Genomic DNA, 20571 nt, shown 5'->3' with positions numbered 1-20571 from the left:
TTAACCATTTGTCTCAGCACTTTTTTGAAAAGTCCTGGCTGGGAGCAGTGGCTCACGCCTGTAATCCCAGCACTTTGGGAGGCTGAGGCGGGCAGATCACAAAGTCAAGAGACCAAGGCCATCCTGGCCAACATGGTGAAACCCCATCTCTACTAAAAAATACAAAAATTAGCTGGGCATGGTGGTGCGCATCTGTAGTCCCACCTACTTGGGAGGATGAGGCAGGAGAATCGCTTGAACCCAGGAGGCGGAGGTTGCAGTGAGCCAAGATCACACCACTGCACTCCAGCCTGATGACAGAATGAGACTCCGCCTCAAAAAAAAAAAAAAGTCTTGTCTTTTACCACTGACGCCTTGAGTGTCATATATTAAGTTTCCAGATATGCATGAGTTTGTTTTTGACCTCTCTATTCTGTTCATAGGTCTTTCCTTAGGCCAATTCCATCTTGCCTTTATTATCTAGGATTTTAATTAGGGCAAATTCCCTTATTCTTCAGGGGTGACTTTACTGTTGTCTGTTTCTTAATCTTTAATTTTTAGGATTAGCTTGTCAAGTTTCATGAAAAATTGTTAGGATTTATATTAGAATTACATTAAATCTATATATCACGTTGGGAAGAAATGGCATCTTTAGGATATTTAATCTTCATATCCATAGTCTCGTCATTTTTTGGGGGGGGTGGGTCTTCATTAATGTCTTTCAATAAAACATTACAGTTTTCCAATTTTTCCATTAAAAGCTTGGCATCTTTTCCTTTATTTGTGGTGTGTGTGTTGTGTATATATTTAAATACTATATTTATTGTTTATTCTATGTGTTTTTTTTTTTTTTTTGGAAATGGAGTCTCGCTCTCTCATCCAGGCTGGAGTGCAGTGGTGTGATCTTGGCTCACTGCAACCTCCACCTCCCGGGTTCAAGCAATTCTCCTGCCTCAGCCTCCCAAGTAGATGCAACTACAGGCATGTGCCACCACGCCTGGCTAATTTTTTGTATTTTTAGTAGAGATGGGGTTTCACCGTGTTAGCCAGGCTGGTCTCAATCTCTTGACCTCATGATCTGCCCACCTTGGCCTCCCAAAGTGCTGGCATTACAGGTGTAAGCCACTGTGCCCGACCCTAAGTGGTATTTTTTAAATTACATTTTGTTAATTGACAGTATAAGGAAATATAATTAATTTTTGTGTATTGATTTTTATATCCAGCAAATTTGTTAAATTAATCCTAATAATTTATCTGTTAGATTTTATTGCGTTTTCTATATAGTTAATATGCATATAACATCAGAATAGTATAGTTTTCTTTCACCTTTTCAAATCCTTGTATGTACTTTTTAACACTTTTTTTTGAGACCAAGTCTCACTCTGTCACCTAGGATGGAGTGCAGTGGCACAGTCCTGGCTCACTGCAGCCTCTGCCTCCCAGGTGCAAGGGATACTCCCATGTCAGCCTCCGAGTAGCTGGGACTACAGTTGCACGCCACCACACCCAGCTAATTTTTTTATTTTTTGTAGAGACGGGGTTTTGCAATGTGCCCCAGGCTGGTCTTAAATTCCTGGCTCAAGCAATCCTCCCTCCTCAGCCTTCAAAAGTGCTGGGATTACGGGCGTGAACCACCATGCCTAGCCACCACCTTTTTTCTTAATTGGGGTACTAGAATCTCTAGTATAACATTATCCAGAAGTAATCTTTGCCTTATTCCTGAGTAGAGCACGCATGCTCTCTCTCTCTCTCTCTGTCTCTCCATCTGTGTGTGTGTGTGTGTGTGTGTGTGTGTGTGTGTGTGTGTGTGTGTTTTAAGATACCCTTTATAAGGTTAAGTTCTGTTATGTTCCCTGCTATGAGGTTTTATCATGAATGGGTATTGGATTTTTATCGACTGCTTATTCTGTATTGAGATAATCATATGAATAATTATCAATAAACAAATCTCCTTTAATTTGTTACTGTAATGAACCACATTAATACATTTTTATTTTTGTATTGTGAAATACAATGTGTAAAAACATACGCAGAATACAGTTTAACAAATAATAATAGTTACTATTGTAATTATTGTTATTTTTGGAGACAGTCTCACTGTCACCCAGGCTGGAGTACAGTGGTGCAATCTCAGCTCACTGAAACCTCCGCAGCCTAGGTTCAAGCGATTCTCCCGCCTCAGCCTCCTTAGTAGCTGGGATTACAGGCATGCACCCCCACACCCAACTGATTTTTGTATTTGTAGTCGAGGCAGGGTTTCGCCATGTCGACCAGCCTCGTCTTGACCTCCAGACTTCAGGTGATCCGCCCTCCTCGGCCTCCCAAAGTACTGGGATTACAGGCGTGAGCCACTGCCCCAGCTAACAAATATCAAGCAAAAACTCTTATAACCACCATCCAGGTCAAGAAATAAAACATCACAAGCATTCCAGGAGCTCCTTTGTGCCCTCTACTAGTTTAGAAATTAAATATTCACTTTCTGTTCCTTTAGAAGCTATCCTAGGAAATATAATGTACATACTTAAATTATCAGATCTAAAGTTTGTTTTTTGTTTTGTGTGTGGGTTTTTTTTGTTTTTTGGTTTTATTTTGTTTTTTTGAGATGGAGTCTTACTCTGTCGCCCAGGCTGAAGTGCAGTGGCATGATCTTGGCTCACTGTAGCCTCCGCCTCCTGGGTTCAAGTGATTCTTGTGCCCCAGCCTCACGAATAGCTAGGATTACAGGTGCCTGCCCCCATGTCCAGCTAATTTTTTGTGTTTTTAGTAGAGACATTTCACCATGTTGAGCAGGCTGCCCTTAAACTCCTGACCTCAAGTGATCCACCCCCCCTGACCTCTCAAAGTGTTGGGATTACAGTCATGAGCCACCACGCCCAGCTTAGATCTACAGTTAATAACTAATTGTTTTGAATAGCACAGGTCCGTTGAATGCTTTAACTTCATTTACTCTTAGCCTATTCATGTTTTTGTTGTGTTTTTTTTTTAACCACATTAGATATTATTATGTATTTAGGTTCATTTTTCACCATTTATTTTGCTTTTTAAACTTTTTGCTGAAAATGAAGACACAGACACATACATATCCTAGGCCTAGGATCATCGATATCACTGTCTTCCACCTCTCTACATCTTGTCCCACAAGACAATCTTCAGAGGCAGTAATGTGCATGGAGCTATCGTCTCATATGCCTTTTTCTGGAATACCGTGAAGGACTTACCTGGGGCTGTTTTATAGCTAGCTTAAAAAAGAAATAAGTAGGAGTACATTAAACAAAAGTATAGTATAGCAAATAATAGGCTGTCGGAATTTTCAGCTCTATGATAATCTTATGGGAACCACTGTTGTAAATTTAGCCAGTTGTTGAGTGAAATATTGTTATGTGGCACATGACTACTCAGTTTTAATAAAAGTTCCATGTGCTTGAAAATTGAAAATGTATTTTCCAGCCCAGTCACAGTGGCACACACCTGTAATCCTAGCACTTTGGGAGGCCGAGATGCGCAGATCACTTGAGTTCAGGAATTTGAGACCAGCCTGGCCAACATGCAAAAACCCCATCTCTACTAAAAATACAAAAAAATTAGCCAGATATGGTGACTCACACCTGTAATCCCAGCTACTTGAGAGGCTGAGGTAGGAGAATCGTTTGAACCCAGGAGGTGGAGGTTGCACTGAGTGAGATTGCGGCACTGCACTCCAGCATGGGCAACAGAGCGAGATCCTGTCTCCAAAGAAAAAAAGGAAAGCAAAATGTATTTTCCACTGCACTCCAGTCTGGGCAATAGAGTGAGATCCTGTCTCCAAAGAAAAAAAGGAAAACAAAATGTATTTTCCATGTGTCACATTGGTCTTTCAATCAGAAGTAGTTAGATAGTTGACACTTTGCTCAGTCCTTCTTAACCACTATGAGACTTTGTTACATTGTGGATAATTTCTTCGTAATCTCCCAGTGCTCTAATTCTTTCTTCACCCGTGTGTAATCGGCTATTAAACACATCTGTTTCTAATTTAAATTTTTATTTTTGGAATTACTATTTGGTCATTGTTTTTATATGTGTGATTTTGAAAATTTTTAAATCTACAGAAAAACTTCGAAAATTAGTAAAATGAACATTAAGTTAAATTTCACCTAGATTCACCAACTATTAACATTTTACCACATTTGTGTCTTTTTTTTTTTTTTTTTTTTTTGAGATGGAATCTTGCTCTGTCACCCACCCTGAAGTGCAGTGACGCGATCTCTGCTCACTGCAACCCCCGCCTCCTGGGTTCAAGCGAGTCTCCTCCCTCAGCCTCCAGAGTAGCTGGGATTACAGGTGTGCACCACCACGCCTGGCTAATTTTTGTATTTTTAGTAGAGATGGGGTTTTACCATGTTGGCCAGGCTGGTCTCAAATTCCTAACCTCAAGTGACCTGCCCACCTCCCAAACCACGTTTGTTTTTTGTTTTTTTTGAGACGGTGCCTCACTCTGTTGCCCAGGCTGTAGTGCAGTGGTGCGATCTCGGCTCACTGCAAGCTCTGCCTCCCGGGTTCACGGCATTCTCCTGCCTCAGCCTCCTGAGTAGCTGGGATTACAGGCACCCACCACCATGCCCAGCTAATTTTTTGTATTTTTTAGTAGAGACAGGGTTTCACCATGTTAGCCAGGATGAAACCACATTTGTTTTCATTGTACCTTTTTTTTTTCTTTTTTGCCTAACCATTTTGAAATTGCAAACTTTATAATCCTTCACTCTAAGTACTTTAGTATGTATATCATAAGAACAAGAATATTATATTCATTGATAATTTAGTTTTTACTCCCATCACTCAGAACAAAGGTATAGTTTGTTTATAGTCTCCCTCTGGGGCCAGTAATTTTTCTAGTTTATCTTTTTTTGGTGGGTGTCACCTCACATGGACCCTAGGTTTGTCCTGTCTTTTCTTCCTCCAACATAACTCCCCCCAATATCTCTCACCTCCCTTGGTATATTAACACCTAGAACTTTGGCCCATTGGCTCTCAAAATCTGGTTTCTGGACCAGCAGCTCACCATGACCTGTGGATTAGAAATGCAAATTGTCAGGCCCCTCCCAATATCTATTGAATTAGAAAGTCTAGGGGCAGGGCTTTGCAATCCACAACTTGAGAAATTCTCCAGGTGATTCTTATGCACAACGCTTTATGCTAAGGGTGGCAAATTTTTCTTTTTCTTTTTCTTTTTTTTTTTTTTTAGATGGAGTCTTGCTCCGTCACTCAGGCTGGAATGCAATGGTGCAGTCTTGGCTCACTGCAACCTCAACCTCCCGGGTTCAAGCAATTCTCCTGTCCCAGCATCCCGAGTAGCTGGGACTACAGGTGCACACCACCACACCCGGCTAATTTTTGTATTTTTAGTAAAGACAGGGTTTCACCATATTGGTCAGGCTAGTCTCGAACTCCTAACCTTAGGTGATCCACCCACTTCGGCCTCCCAAAGTGCTAGAATTACAGGAGTGAGCAGGAGTGAGCCACTGTGCCCGGCCCTTTTTTTTTTTTTCTTTTTTCTATATATATATAGAAAAAATATATAGAAAAAATATATATTATATATATGTAAAAATATATATTATATATATAGAAAAAAATATATTTTATATATATATGAAAAATATATTTTTCATATATATATAGAAAAAAATATGTATTTTTATATATATATATTTTTGTCTGAGACAGGGTTGCACAGGCTGGAGTACAGAGACGAAATCACAGCTCACTGCAGCTTCAACTTCCTGGGCTCAAGAGACCCTCCTGCCTCAACCTCCCCAGTAGTTAGGACTACAGGTGTGCGCCACCATACCCAGCTACTTTTTAATTTTTTTTTGTTTAATTTTTTTTTTTTTCTAAAACCTTTTTAGAAACAAGGTCTCACTATGTTGCCCAGGCTGGTCTCAAACTCCTGGGCTCAAGCAATCCTCTTGCCCCTGCCTCCCAAAGTGCTGGGATTACAGGCATGAGCCACATGCCCCACCAACTTTGTAAAGGATCAGACAGTAAATATTTTAGGCTTCTCAGGCCACATGCTCTTTTTTGTTTTGTTTTTGTTTTTTGAGACAGCATCTTGCTGTGCCGCCCAGGCTGGAATGCAGTGGCATGATCTCAGCTGACCACAACCTCCACCTCCTGGGTTCCAGCGATTCTCCTGCCCCAGCTTTTGAATAGCTGAGATTACAGGTGCCTGCCACCATGCCTGGCTAATTTTTGTATTTTTAGCAGAAATGGGGTTTCACCATGTTGGCCAGGCTGGTCTTGAACTCCTGACCTCAGGTGATCCACCTGCCTCGGCCTCCCAAAGTGTTGGGATTACAGGCATGAGCCACCACACCTGGCCATCATACTTTGAAAAAAAAATACGTTTATTTTACTTTTGTTTATTAAAAATATGGAATGTGGCCGGGTGCAGTGGCTCACGCCTGTAATCCCAGCACTTTGGGAGATCTAGGCGGGAGGATCACCTGAGGTCAGGAGTTCGAGACCAGCCTGGCCAACATGGTGAAACCCCACCTCTATTAAAAATACAAAAATTAGCTGAGTGTAGTGGTTCAGACTTGTAATCCCAGCTACCTGGGACTCTCAGGCAGGAGGATCACTTGAACCCGGGAGGCAGAGATTGCAGTGAGCCAAGATCGAACCACTGCACTCCACCCTGGGTGACAGAGCAAGACTCTGTCTCAAAAAAGACAACTGAGAATCTGGCTGGGCACAGTGGCTCATGCCTGTAATCCCAGCAATTTTGGAGGCTGAGTTGGGTGGATCACTCTAGGCCAGAAGTTCGAGACTAGCCTAGCCAAACACAGTGAAACCTGTCTCTATTAAAAATACAACAACAACAACAGCAAATTAGCTGGGTGTGGTGGCGCATGCCTGTAATCCCAGCTACTCGGGAGGCTGAGGCACGAGAATCGCTGAAGCTGGGCAGGCAGAGGTTGCAGTAAGCTAAGATCATGCCACTGTACCTCAGCCTGGGTGACTTTATATTGTACTGTATGACTTTATATTGTACTGCCATAACATTTTAATTCAAATAGAATATAACTTAATTGTAAAGGTAATCCCTAATACTTAGTTTTGAATTGTTTTAAAATTATAAAATGGTAGAGCTGGAAAGGTTTTGTAGTCTAATAACGGACTGTTTCTGTTGAAGCAGAAATTGGGCCAGGCGCAGTGGCTCATACCTGTAATCCCAGCACTTTGGAAGGCCAAGGCAGGTAGATCGTTGGAGGTCAGGAGTTCGAGACCAACCTGGCCAACATGAGGAAACCCTGACTCTACTAAAAATACAAAAACTAGCCGGGCATGGTGGTGGGCACCTGTAATCTGAACTGCTTGGGAGGCTGGGGCAGGAGAATCTCTTGAACCCAGGAGATAAAGGTTGCAGTGAGCCAAGATCATGCCATTGCACTCCAGCCTGGGCAACAAGAGCAAAACTCTGACTCAAAAAAAAAAAAAAAAAGAAAAGAAAAGGTTAGAGAGTCTTGCCCCAGATTGCATAATCAGTCATTGTCAAAATCCTCACTGGAGCCCAGGTATTCATGCAGTCTTTTGCCTCCTGTAGTCTCACCACATTAAATTCTAGAGTTTGTTTAAAAATCTGAATCCTGATTTTTTTCGCTATTGTAATTTTTTTCTGATTTTTATTTTCCTCCTCATTTCAGGCCGGGATAGAAAATCGTCAGCTGGACACAGTAAATTTCTTTTTGAAGAGCAAAGAAAATCTTTTTAATCCATCCTCAAAATCTTCTGTATCTGATCAGTTTGATCACTTTTCATCCCATTTATATTTAAGAAGTAAGTGGAATAAAGATTTCTACATTCGTATTTATCATTTGATCTTCTTAATAACTTTCAAATTATGATCTTGTGGTTTCTGATGACTCATTTACTTGCCAAAACTTAGTCATGGGATTTTATATACTTTTTGGAAACTTTCTTCTTCCTTTTTTTTTTTTTTTTTTTTTGCATCACAGTCTCACTCTGTTGCCTAGGCTGGAGTGCAGTGGTATAATGACAGCTCACTGCAGCCTCACCTCCTGGGCTCAAGCAATCCTCCCACCTCGGCCTCCTGAGTAGCTGGGTCTACAGGTGCATGCCACCACACTCAGCTATTTTTTGTAGAGAATGGGGTCTCACTGTGTTGCCCAGGCTGGTCTCAAACTCCTGGGCTCAGAACAATCCTCTGCCTCCCAAAGTGCTGGGATTACAGGTGCGAGCCACTATGCCTGGACAACTATGTGGAAATTTGGCAGTGTTATCTGATTCTATAAATGTCCTCATACTATATGGGCTATTTATTGCTCATATCTTGTACTATACTCTGTTTTTAGTATGCAAGGAAGGAGACAATCTTTTAAATTCAAGACAGTTTTATACACGACAGAAAAACATTTATTTGGAAAATTGCCTGCCCTTGCAACCATCTGAGATGTGTATTGACAGTTGTGGATTAGGATATGTTGTAAGAATTTTTGGCAGGATGCAGTGGCTCGCCCTGTAATCCTAACACTTTGGGGGCAAGGTGGGAGGATCGCTTGAGTCTAGGAGTTTGAAACCAGTCTGGGGAACATAGCAAGACCCCATTCTACAAAAAAAGTTTAAAAATTAGTTGGGCATGATGGCACATCCTGTAGTCCCAACCACTTGCAAGGCTGAGGCAGAGGATTGCTTGAGTCTGGGGGGAGGTCTAGGCTGCAGTGATCTGTGATTGTGCCACTGCGCTCCAGCCTGATTGCAAAGTAAGACTGTCTCGAAAAAAAAAAAAAAAAAATTCACCCGGACCTCTCTGCTTTTTTGCCACATTACCAACACGTTTCAAGATTTTGGCTTTCATTTTTAACAAATAGGAAGCCTAACTTTTATTCTTGGACCAGGTAGCCATGAAAATTCTCTCCTTAGGACAACAGGGTAATAAAGTATATTTTCCCCTTGTTAAACAAAAATTATGGAGACCATTGTTTTGGTTTAAGCTGTACTAGGCCCCATCAGACCAGAACAGAAATCAAAATGAAGTCAACTATGCTAAAGTTCCGTAGCATCAAACTTAAAATAAGGTGGTCTTCTGACATTGGGAGAAATTAGGAGAGAGCCAATAATCCCAAACAGTCCAGTTTCAATCTTCAATCAGCGTGATAATGAAGTTCCCTCTGATATAATCCTTATGTAAAAGAAGTAACATAGGCCAGGTGCAGTGGCTCATACCTGTAATCCCAGCACTTTCAGAGGCTGAAGCGGGAGGATCTCTTGAGCCCAGGAGTTTGAGACTGGCATGGGTAATATAGTGAAACCTTACCTCTACAAAAAATTTAAAAATTAGCCAGGTGTGGTGGTGTGCATGTGTGGTCTCAGCTACTCAGGAAAGGGAGGTAGGAGGATTGCTTGAACCTGGGAGGTTGAGGCTGCAGTGAGCCGTCATCATGCCATTGCACTCCAATCTGGACAACAGAGTGAGACTCTGTCTCAAAAAAAAAAAAAGGCTGGGTGCAGTGGCTTATGCCTATAATCCCAACACTTCAGGAGGCCCAGGCAGGAGAATCACTTGAGACCAAGAGTTCATGACCAGCCTGAGCAACATAGTGAGACTCTGCCTCTATTTTTAATTGGAAAAAAAGCCTGAAGTAGCTTCATGTTAAATAATCAGTATTTTTTCTATTATTCTGTCTCTCTTCATCTTACAAAAAAAGTAGCTTTGAAACAACCAATATGCTTCTGCTCTCTTCAGCTCTTCCGTGTCTATAAAGCCAACCCCTCTGCTCAACTCACTAGAATACCTTTTCCATGTTATGAAATTAAGTGTTGCCACATTCTAGAATTGCAATAAAACCAATTGAGATCTTTAATCTGAATTTATTGTAATTTTGTTCTTTGACACTCTGTAAATACGGTTTTATAGTCTGTTTTTTCCCACTTCATACTATAGACATCTTTCTTGTTAGTAATATATACTTACTAATTATGATGACACAGAATTTCATTGTATGGGCTGTACCATAATTTGCCAAGCCAAACTCCTGTTAGACATTTAGATTTATTCCAGTTCTTTGCTATTAGCAGTGTGTAAGAAATGCTGTATGTGTGTAATTTCACATATATATAATCATTTACTTATATTACTAGAATTTAGTATTAAATTCTAGACCTGGAATTTCCAGGTTTAAGAGTATGCACAATTTATATTTTTAAACACCTTGATAAATTGTCCTTCAAAAGTTTTACCAATTTGTAGTCTACTTACATGGAGAAAATGACAACCTGCTCTTTTTCCACTGATGTAGTATTAGCTTTCACTGAGAAAATGAATTGGATGTTTTCTTTTTTTCTCCCTAAATCTCATATATGGTGGAAAGATATTTTCTTTTAAAAACACATTCTCAGACTGGGTACAGTGGCTCACGCCTGTGATCCCAGCACTTTGGGAGGCCAAGATGGGCGGATCACGAGATCAGGAGTTCGAGACCAGCCTAATCAACATGGTGAAACCCCATCTCTACTAAAAATATAAGAATTAGCCGAGTGTGGTGGTGCATGCATGTAATCCCAGCTACTCAGGAGGCTGAGGCAGAATCACTTGAAGCGAGGAGGTGGAGGTTGCAGTGAGCCGAGATCGCTCTATTGCACTCCAGCCTGGGGGACAAGAGTGAAACTCCGTCTCAAAAAAACAAAAACACACATTCTATTTTGTTTTGAGTGCAGAGTTTGGTCTCCTCTTTCTTGGATTGCCAGCTTTTCTAATGTTCTGATGTTTTAAAAACTGCTTGAATTTATAGAAAAAGGCCTGATTTTGGTGTTGAGCAGAGCTCCATCAGCAGTTGTAGAGTCATTATTCACTTCTGTTCTTTGGTGGTTAGTGATTTCTCCTCATTCTACTCTCACCTGCACTGCTCAGCTCTAAAGGGTGGAGATGGGTCCGGAATGAGAAGCACTGGGAATAGCCTTACCTGCTCTCCTAGGGGGAAAACCTGTTTCCCATAATTCTCGTACATCTCACAGATGTAATCCTAAAGTGGGGGGCAGTGCTGAGACAAACAAAAATCACTTAATTAGAGCCTTCAGCTGCAGATAAAACAACCAGGGGCCCACACTTCTTGCTTTCACTTGAATGTTTAGCACAGAATAGCTTTGCAATCAGACAGGCTTAAATTCACATTTTGGCCCTGCCACTTACTTTCTTTTTCTTTTTTCACGCTGTTGCCCAGGCTGCTTTAGTGCGCTTGTACAATCTTCGCTCACTGCAACCTCCACCTCCCGGGTTCAAGCAATTCTCCTGCCTCAGCCTCCTGAGTAGCTGGGATTACAGGCGCCCACTAGCATGCCTGGCTAATTTTTGTATTTTTAGTAGAGGCGGGGTTTCACCGTGTTAGCCAGGCTGGTCTCGAACTCCTAAGCTTAAGGGATCCGCTTGCCTTGGCCTGCCAAAGTGTTGGGATTACAGGCGTGAGCCACTGCGCCTGGCCCTGCCACTTACTTTCTAAATTAGCTTGGGCAAGTCTCTGAACCTCAGTTTTTTAAATCTATGTAAAAAGAATATAATACACACCTACCTCTTAAGTTGTTGAAAGGAATAAATGAGATAGCATTTATAAAACAACAAGTACAGTACTTAAGATGTAGGTGGTCAGCAAAAGGGTAGTTAGCAGTGATACCAGTAAATGATAACTATTAATAATTAGAATCATTAAATTTTGCAGGTAATAAGCCTGCATAAAAGTTTTGTGAGCTTTTTGAAAATAAGACATTGGTCCTTGTTTTATGTTTAAAAATATTGTAACATGATATTTTTTGATATGTTAATTTTATTGTGAGAATCCTGGTATTCTTCATGTTAATTTCTTTGGTTCTTTCTCAGATGTGGAAGAGCTGATGCCAGCATTGGATTTACTTTGCTCAGCAATTAGAGAAAGTTATTCTGAACCCCAAAGCAAACACTTTTCAGAACAATTGCTTAATCTTACACTGTCTTTCCTTAACAACCAAATAAAGGAGCTTTTTATTCACACTGAAGGTAAGAATAGCAGCTAGGAAGGGGGCAATTCTGTTCCTGTGTCAGAACAGATACAAGTGCTGCCATTGGGTGACACAGCATAAACAGGTGACACGCCATTTACTACATTTGGGTAAGGGCAGTGTGTAATTGAGTAAGTGAAATGGGTTTTGATACTGAGAAAGTTGGTAGAAAGACCCAGGACTAATCATGAAGAACAAGAAAAGGAAAGGGTTGTATTAAAATACAGAGCTACTTACTTATAAACAGGAAAATCCTCAAACATGTTGTTTGAAATTTAAAAATAGCAAGTTTGAATTTGGACTTTCTTTAGAATTCTTTATAATAGCTCATGGTTTATATTTATACACTCGCACATACAAATTGGCACATTGGTATTTTCCATAGAACTAGATGAACATCTGCAAAAAGGAGTGAACATTTTGACTAGCTACATTAATGAACTTCGAACCTTCATGATAAAGTTTCCTTGGAAGCTAACAGATGCTATAGATGAATATGAAGTACATGAAAATGTCCCCAAAGTAAAGGAGAGCAATATATGGAAGAAACTCAGCTTTGAGGCAAGTATGAGTAAATATCACTTCTTTTATTTGCTAGATTCAGAAGATCTGAGAAAACAATAGAAAAAACAGAATTCAGACTCTATACACTTGTGATTCAGAATGTTTGGCAAAGGTTTTAGGTTTTATTGGTTTTGAGATTTCTGATTATGACTTCAAATTCATGTCTACAAGCTCTGTTTATTTAATTCCTTTATTTAATTCCATATTATTTAATAATATGGGTAGGCTCCCTCTTAATGCTAGATCTGCCCACTTGGGTTCAGTAACAAACACCCAACTCTAAACCCATGTCAAGTGGCACTTCCTTAGCAATACTCCCGCATTGACTCAAGCCTGGCACTTTGGACTCATGCATTCTGCCTGACCTCTGGATAAATTGAATTGCTGCTGCTGATTAGATCTTTGGAAATTTTTATTTTATGACATTATTACTTAGAGGTATACTTAATTTTAGTCCTATCTGAAATTCTGTTTAAGACATTTTGCCAGTTAAATTTGTTTCCGTTTGCCTTTTTTTCCTCCACAGTAAAAGTTATAATAATACAACTAAAATTTACTACCATCTATATGACTTAGAGACTGGAAGAATTCCTTCATCCACTGGAGGGTATTGGTATTTTAAAAACAAATGCTAAAACAGCTTAACACAGATGATCATAATCAATAGGGAATTAAAGTGATAAGATTGAGATGCTTCTAGGTTGTTGAGATTGCTGTTCTTGGGGTGGAGGGATTAAAGTACCTGGTGTGACTGCATTTTCTGTATCTCTTACTCATTCTGTAACCTTAAAAAGGAAGAAATGATCCGGGCACAGTGGCTCACGCCTATAATCCCAGCACTTCAGGAGGCCGAGGCCGGCAGATCACAAGGTCAGGAGTTCGAGACAAGCCTGACCAAATGGTGAAACACTGTCTCTACTAAAAATATAAAAAGATTAGCCAGATGTGGTGGCGGGCACCTGTAGTCCCAGCTACTCGGGAGGCTGAAGCAGGAGAATTGCTTGAACCTGGGAGGTTGAGGTTGCAGTGAGCCGAGATCGTACCACTGCATTCCAGCCCAGGCGACAGTGTAAGACTCTGTTTCAAAAAAAAAAAAAAAACAAGAAATTACTGGCCAGGCGCGGTGGCTCACGCCTGTAATCCCAGCACTTTGGGAGGCCGAGCGAGGTGGATCACGAGGTCAGGAGATCGAGACCATTCTGGCTAACGCAGTGAAACCCCTTCTCTACAAAAAATACAAAAAATTAGCCGGGTGTAGTGGCGGGCGCCTGTAGTCCCAGCTGCTCCAGAGGCTGAGGCAAGAGAATGGCGTCAACTTGGGCGGCAGAGCTTGCAGTGAGCCGAGATCGCGCCACTGCACTCCAGCCTGGGCGACAGAGCGAGAGTCTGTCTCAAAAAAAAAAGAAAAAAAAAAGAAAAAAGAAGAAATTACTTACTTTTCCTTCTACTTTTTTGTCTCCTTTTTCCTGTCTCCTTCACAGGTTTCTCTTCCTGTTTCCCTCAGTGTTCTGCAAGGCTCTGTCTGTGGTCTACTCAGAATCACTGATTTTCAACTTTTGCCAGGGGAAGGGGTTATAGTTTACTTTGATAAAAATTGTAGACCCTGTCTTCAAAAACAGGCATGTGAATGTGTACACATAAATTTTGTACATGGCATAATGGGGTTTACAGATCTCTTTAAAGCCCTAGGTTAAGAAGGCCTCCTTTCTGTTCTCTCTAGGGTTTAGATCTTCAGTTAAAGTATTTCTTTTCATGTGGATTATTGGTAGTAGCCTTCTAATGCCTTAATATCTCGAGCTTGAATCACTTTCAGTCCACTCTCTATATTGCTGCCTGGATATTTTTCTGTAAATATGTATCTGATTACATCACATCTTGCTTTTACAGTCTTTCAGTGGCTCCACGTAGTTTCAGGATAAAATCTAACTCAAATGCAAGGCTCTTCATGATGGATCCTCTGCTTTGCTTTCAAGTCTCGTCTGCTGCTCTCTCCAGTTATATTGAGTAATTTGTAGTTCCCTGAAGGCTTGATGCAGTTTCTTTTCTTTGTCTCTCTGCATATGATACTCCCTCTTTTTGGAACACCTGTCCTCTTATCTCAATATATCTGTGGAACACTTACTGGTCTTTAAATTTTTTGTCTTATCAGTTACTAGTTACTTCTACTATCAAACCTGTGGGGGAGGGCTACGGGGGCGGGTGGTCATCACTTTTATTTAGATGTTCTTCTTCTGGACCTTCCTCTCTAACACCCTGGGATACTTTTGTCACAGCACTTATCATACAGTACTATAATCAGTATGTCTTCCACTAGCTCCTGGAGTTGTAAGGTCTTAGTTTTACTCAATTTTATATCCCTTGAACCTAACTCCAAATCTAGTAATCGATTTTAAATAAAAGTTCCTTTGTTAGATGTTCAGTAAATGGATAAATCCCATGTTGATAATCATAATAAGGAAATGAAAAGGAACTTAAAAGGCAAACGTTTTTCTTTTCCTAGGAAGTTATTGCCAATGCCATTTTAAACAACAGAATACCAGAGGCACAGACTTTCTTCAGGATTAATAGTCATTCTGCTCAGAAACTTGAGGAGCTGATTGGCATAGGCCTAAATTTGGTCTTTGACAATTTAAAAAAGAACAATATAAAGGAAGCCTCTGAACTTTTGAAGAATATGGTGAGTGGTGTAATCCATAAAGTCTTAAAATGTATTTAATGTAATTTCTAGTTACTATAAAGTTGGTTTGTATTCATAATTATTTCATAAACTAAGAAATTTATGTAGTGGATAATGACACTAAAAAAATAATGACATTAATAACACTGAGAACAGCTGGGTATGGTGGCTCATGTCTATAATCCCAGCACTTTGGGAGGTTGAGGCAGGAAGATCACTTGAGGCCAGGAATTCAAGACCGGCATAGGCAGCATAGCAAGACCCTGTCTCTACAAAAAATAAAAAAATAAAAAGGACATGGTGGCTTGCACCTTGTCTTAGTCTGTCCTCATATTGCTATAAAGAACTACCTGAGCCGGGCATGGTGGCTTATGCCTGTAATCTTGGCACTTTGGGAGGATGAGGTAGGTGGATCACCTGAGGTCAGGAGTTTGAGACCAGCATGACCAACATGGCACAACCCCGTCTCTACTAAAACTACAAAAATTAGCCAGGTGTGGTGGCAGGAGCCTGTAATCCCAGCTACTAGGGAGGCTGAGGCAGGGAAAATTGCTTGAACCCAGCAGGCGGAGGTTGCAGGGAGCCAAGATGGTGCCACTGCATTCCAGCCTGGGCAACAGAGCAAGACTCCATCTCAAAAACTAAATAAATAATAATGAACTACCTGAGACTGGGTAATTTAGAAAGAAAAGAGGTTTAATTGGCCCACAGTTCCACAGGCTATACAGGAAGAATGGCTGAGGAGGCCTCAGGAAACTTGTAGTCATGGTGGAAGATGAAGGGGAAGCAGGCATGTCTTACATGGCAGGAGAAAGAAGAAGAGAGCAGTGGGGAGGTGCTACACACTTTTAAACAACTAGATATCATGAGAACTCACTGTCATAAAAACAGCAAGGGGGAAACCCACCCCCATGATCCAGTCACCTCCCACCAGGTCCCTTCTCCAACATTGGGGGTTACATTTCAACATGAGATTTAGGCACAGGCACAGATCCAAACCATATCACACCTGCAGTCCTAGCTACTCAGAAGGCTGAGGCAGAAGGATCTCCAGGAGTTCTAGGCTGTGGGGAACTATGATTGCACCTATAAATAGCTGGTAACAGAGCAAGACCGTGTCTCTAAATCTAAAAGAGAAATAACACTGAGAAATGTTTTGGTACTGAGAACTTTCTTTTTTTTGTTTTTGTTTTTGTTTTTGAGACGGAGTTTCGCTCTTGTTGCCCAGGCTACAGTTCTATGGTGCGATCTCGGCCTACATGACCTCCACCTCCCAGGTTCAAATGATTCCCCTACGTCAGCCTCCCAAGTAGCTGGGATTACAGGCATGTGCCACCATGCCCAGCTAATTTTGTGTATTTTTAGTAGAGACAGGGTTTCTCCATGTTGGTTAGTCTGTGAGCCACCCACCTTGACCTCCTAAAATGCTGGGATTACAGGCGTGAGCCACCGTGCCTGGCCTGAGAACTTTTTTGAAGATATTTTCCCTCTAATTTTATTTAGGTATGAGTGACAGAAATTACATATATTTAAGGTATACAGTATGATGTTTTGATATATATGTACATTGTGAAAAGATTACCACAAGTAAGCTAATTAATATATCACCTCACATAGTTATGTGTGTATATATGGTGAGAACACTTGAGATCTACTCTCAACAAATTTCGAGTATACAATGTATTATTATTAACTTTAGTTACTGTGCTGTACGTAGGTCCCCAGAACTTACTTATCTTGTATCTCAAAGTTTGTACCTTTTGACCAATATCTACTCCTTTCCCCTACCCCACAGTCCCTGGTAATATCATTCTACTCTCTATTACTGTGAGTTCAGGTTTTTCTTAGATTCCATATATAAGTAAGAGCATGAAGAATTTGTCTTTCTGTGTCTGGTTTATTTCATTTAGCACAATATCCTCCAGGTTCAGCCATGTTGTTTACAATTGCAGGTTTTCCTCTCTCTCTCTCTCTCTTTTTTTTTTTTTTTTTTTGTAGAGACAGAGTCTCACTATGTTGTCCAGGCTGGTCTCGAACTTTTGGGCTCAAGTAATCCTCCTGCCTTGGTCTCCCAAAGTGCAGAGATTATAGGCGTAAGCCAGCACAATTGGTCTTTCCTTCTTTTTTTTTTTTTTTAAAGGCCAAATAATATTCCTTTGTATATATACACCACATTTTCTTTATCCATTCATCTGTTGATAGACACTTAGGTTATTTCCATATCTCTTGAAGAGATTTTTAAATGGCATTTAAAAGTACTCTCTGAGCTGGGTGCAGTGGCTCACACCTGTAATCCCAGCACTTTTGGAGGCTGAGACAGGCAGATCACTTGAAGCAGGAGTTTGAGACCAGCCTGGCCAATGTGGTAAATGCTGTCTCTACTAAAAAAAACAAAAATTAGCCAGGTGGGTAATGCATGCCTGTAATCCCAGCTATTTGGGAGGCTGAGGCACGAAAATCGTTTGAACCCATGAGGCAGAGATTGCAGTGAGCTGAGATCGCGCCACTGCATTCCATCCAGCCTGGGTGACGGAGCAAGACCCTGTCTCAAAAAAAAAAAAAAGAAAAGAAAAGAAAAGAAAAGAAAAATACTCTGTTAGACCTGGCACTTTGATTAGGAGGAGATAGTGTTTCTCATAGAAGACTTCACACATGTTGAAGCATGCATAAGAGCTCATTATTTGTTGGAGGACATTCTGTATTGTTCATGTGACCCCTTACATCTCCACTTGAACTTTCTAGTAAATTATGCCTTTGCTGGACTTTTTGCTCTATGGTTTTACTTCACATGAGAAGGGGAAGTCCTAGAAGTAAGGCTTTTAGGCTAAACTGAGATCTAGCCCTAATCTGCATGGTTGGGGTCTTGCCCATGGTAACTTTCAGGAGGTGCAGAGGAGTGGAACTGTGTAAGAGGGATGTTGTTTGCATTAATCATTGTTTCCACTTGAATCAACATACCAGATTGCTGTCATTTTGGTCCTGTTGTAACCTAGCATTGCCTTAAATTGTTCTGTGTGCTGCCTTTGCTCTGACAAAATGCTTAAGGACTTTAGGGATAGGCAGTAAATACATATAATAAATGTAGGAAGGCCAGGCAGGGTGGCTCACGCCTGTTATCCTAGCACCTTGGGATGCTGAGGCAGGAGGATCACTTGAGCCCAGGAGTTCAAGACCAGTCTGGGCAACATGAAGAAATCCCATCTGTACAAAAAATATAAAAATTAGCCAGGCATGGTGGCGCACACCTGTAGCCCCAGCTACTTCTGAGTTGGTAGGATCACTTTGAGCCTGGGGGTCGAGGCTGCAGTGATCTGTGATCACACCACTGTACTCCAGCCTGGGCAGCACAGCGAGACTGTCTCAAAAAGAAAAAAAAAATTAGGAAAATGAATGTTTGAAAGAGCAGAAAGGTCTTTGGAAAGCTATGGAATTCTAACAAGATAGATGTTTATAATAGGGTGTTTCTGTATCTAACACATTTTTTTATGTTCAAAATAGTTCCATTACAAAATGTAACTTTTTTTGGTTTTCTATGTTTATTTTAGGGGTTTGATGTAAAAGGCCAATTGCTCAAGATATGCTTCTACACAACTGATAAAAATATACGTGACTTTTTGGTAGGTAAAGGTGAGACTATGTAGTATACATTTTCTAGAAAGCCTGGGTGAAAAACTTGGAAGAAAACCTTGGAAGAAAAACTTTAAGTAATTTTAATGTTCAACTAATATCTAATAAGTAAAAGTGTGACAACCCCTTCATCTTTTTTTTCCCCTTCATCTTTCTTAAGTGACTATTTTACATTTGTGGCAAAAGAAAATTTGTGTTTAATATACATTGACTCAAATGTTCAAAATATAATTCTTAAATGGCATATTATCTCATTACTTTTTTTCTAATCTTTAATTCTCAACACTATCTTCTTTGATAATCTCATGACATTTTTTGCAAATGTGCTTGATTTTTGTAAAGTCACTGCTTTTTATTCAAGGTTGAAATTTTAAAAGAAAAAAATTATTTTTCTGAAAAAGAGAAAAGAACTATAGACTTCGTGCATCAAGTTGAGAAGCTTTATTTGGGACATTTCCAAGAAAATATGCAAATCCAGCCATTTCCCAGGTAGTCTCATTAGTCTCCTTTTGATAATATTAGAATACTGTAGATAGTATTTAGTTTATAATTGTTAGTGAGCGCAAGTTTCTTATGTGAAACTGAGCCTGCATTCTCCATGGAGATAAAACTTGTATCAGACAGAAGGGACTCAAGAGTTTTCTGTCATTTTAATATTTGCATAATCAGAATTATGTGTTCTCCAAAAGAGTAGATGTTCTTGAGCAGATAAAAAAGGAATGATGTCTTTTTCTCCAAAATTAAAAAACAATTTATATCACTGTTTTTAGGTATTGGATAAAGGAACAAGATTTTTTCAAGCACAAATCCGTTTTGGACTCATTCCTGAAATATGATTGTAAAGATGAATTTAACAAACAGGACCATAGAATTGTGTTAAATTGGGCTCTGTGGTGGGATCAACTAACACAGGAATCCATCATTCTCCCCAGGATAAGTCCAGAAGGCAAGTGTGAGAGAGCCTGAAATATGAACATACTGAATGAGGATTAAATTGGGTATTGGTATTTGAATATTTTGATGTGTCTCAATTTTAGAATTCCTTTTGGGAAATTTTCAGGTTTTTAAAAATGCAAATCATTGCATTAAGACCTCTTTCTTATCCCAGAGTTTCTGGGAGGGATTTATAATGTGCTAATAAAAGAAAAAAAAATAGTTAATTGAGATTTCAAGGTTGAGTTTTCATTCCAGCTTCAAAGTGACAATCTTTGTTTTTGCAAATAGTCTGAGTTTCTTGTGTAAACTGGGGATCTGTGCCATGATGTAGGGGATCTGGGGCATAACTGTGGCAAACAGTAGCAATTCAGAGAGTGAAATTCTGGCTTACTATTATAGCTGAAGTTTTTGTTTATTATTTTTAATTCATTTTTTTCTTTTCATCCTTACCCTTCTGAAATAAAGTTTTTATTTATATTAAGGGAAAGAGAAGGGAAAAAGAGGGTTGAACAGGTAAGTGAAATGTACAGCTAATACGTAAGTTTCATTTTAACCACCATAGTAATTAGAAGCTACATCTAGCTCTTTGGCTGTAATACTGATTTTAAAATGAACAGCGCGGCCAGGCACGATGGCTCACACCTGTAATCCCAGCACTTTGGGAAGCCGAGATGAGAAGATTGCTTGAGGCCAGGAGTTCAAGACCAGCCTAGCAACATAGTGAGACCCCCATCTCTACAGAATATATATTTTTTAAATTACCTGGG

At 40.1% G+C, this 20571-nt stretch overlaps 1 protein-coding gene across 2 annotated transcripts in view; it reads left to right on the top strand.

The window, feature by feature from the left end:
- The window catches only part of SPG11 (SPG11 vesicle trafficking associated, spatacsin), a 104205-nt gene that overhangs the window by 21969 nt on the left and 61665 nt on the right, over positions 1 to 20571 (top strand). For both annotated transcript variants that reach the window (XM_038009927.2, XM_038009926.2), the window contains exons 8-14: positions 7659 to 7791; positions 11843 to 11998; positions 12386 to 12561; positions 15065 to 15241; positions 18787 to 18858; positions 19230 to 19357; positions 19639 to 19814. In XM_038009927.2, coding sequence (XP_037865855.2) covers positions 7659 to 7791; positions 11843 to 11998; positions 12386 to 12561; positions 15065 to 15241; positions 18787 to 18858; positions 19230 to 19357; positions 19639 to 19814 — 1018 coding nt within the window. The remainder of the gene's footprint in view (positions 1 to 7658; positions 7792 to 11842; positions 11999 to 12385; positions 12562 to 15064; positions 15242 to 18786; positions 18859 to 19229; positions 19358 to 19638; positions 19815 to 20571) is intronic.

The sequence above is a fragment of the Chlorocebus sabaeus genome, chromosome 26, assembly GCF_047675955.1.
Source record: "Chlorocebus sabaeus isolate Y175 chromosome 26, mChlSab1.0.hap1, whole genome shotgun sequence".
NCBI classification, from domain to species: Eukaryota; Metazoa; Chordata; class Mammalia; order Primates; family Cercopithecidae; genus Chlorocebus; species Chlorocebus sabaeus.
The sequence above is the reverse complement of the archived record's forward strand: the minus strand, read 5'-3'. Positions and strand labels throughout refer to the sequence as shown.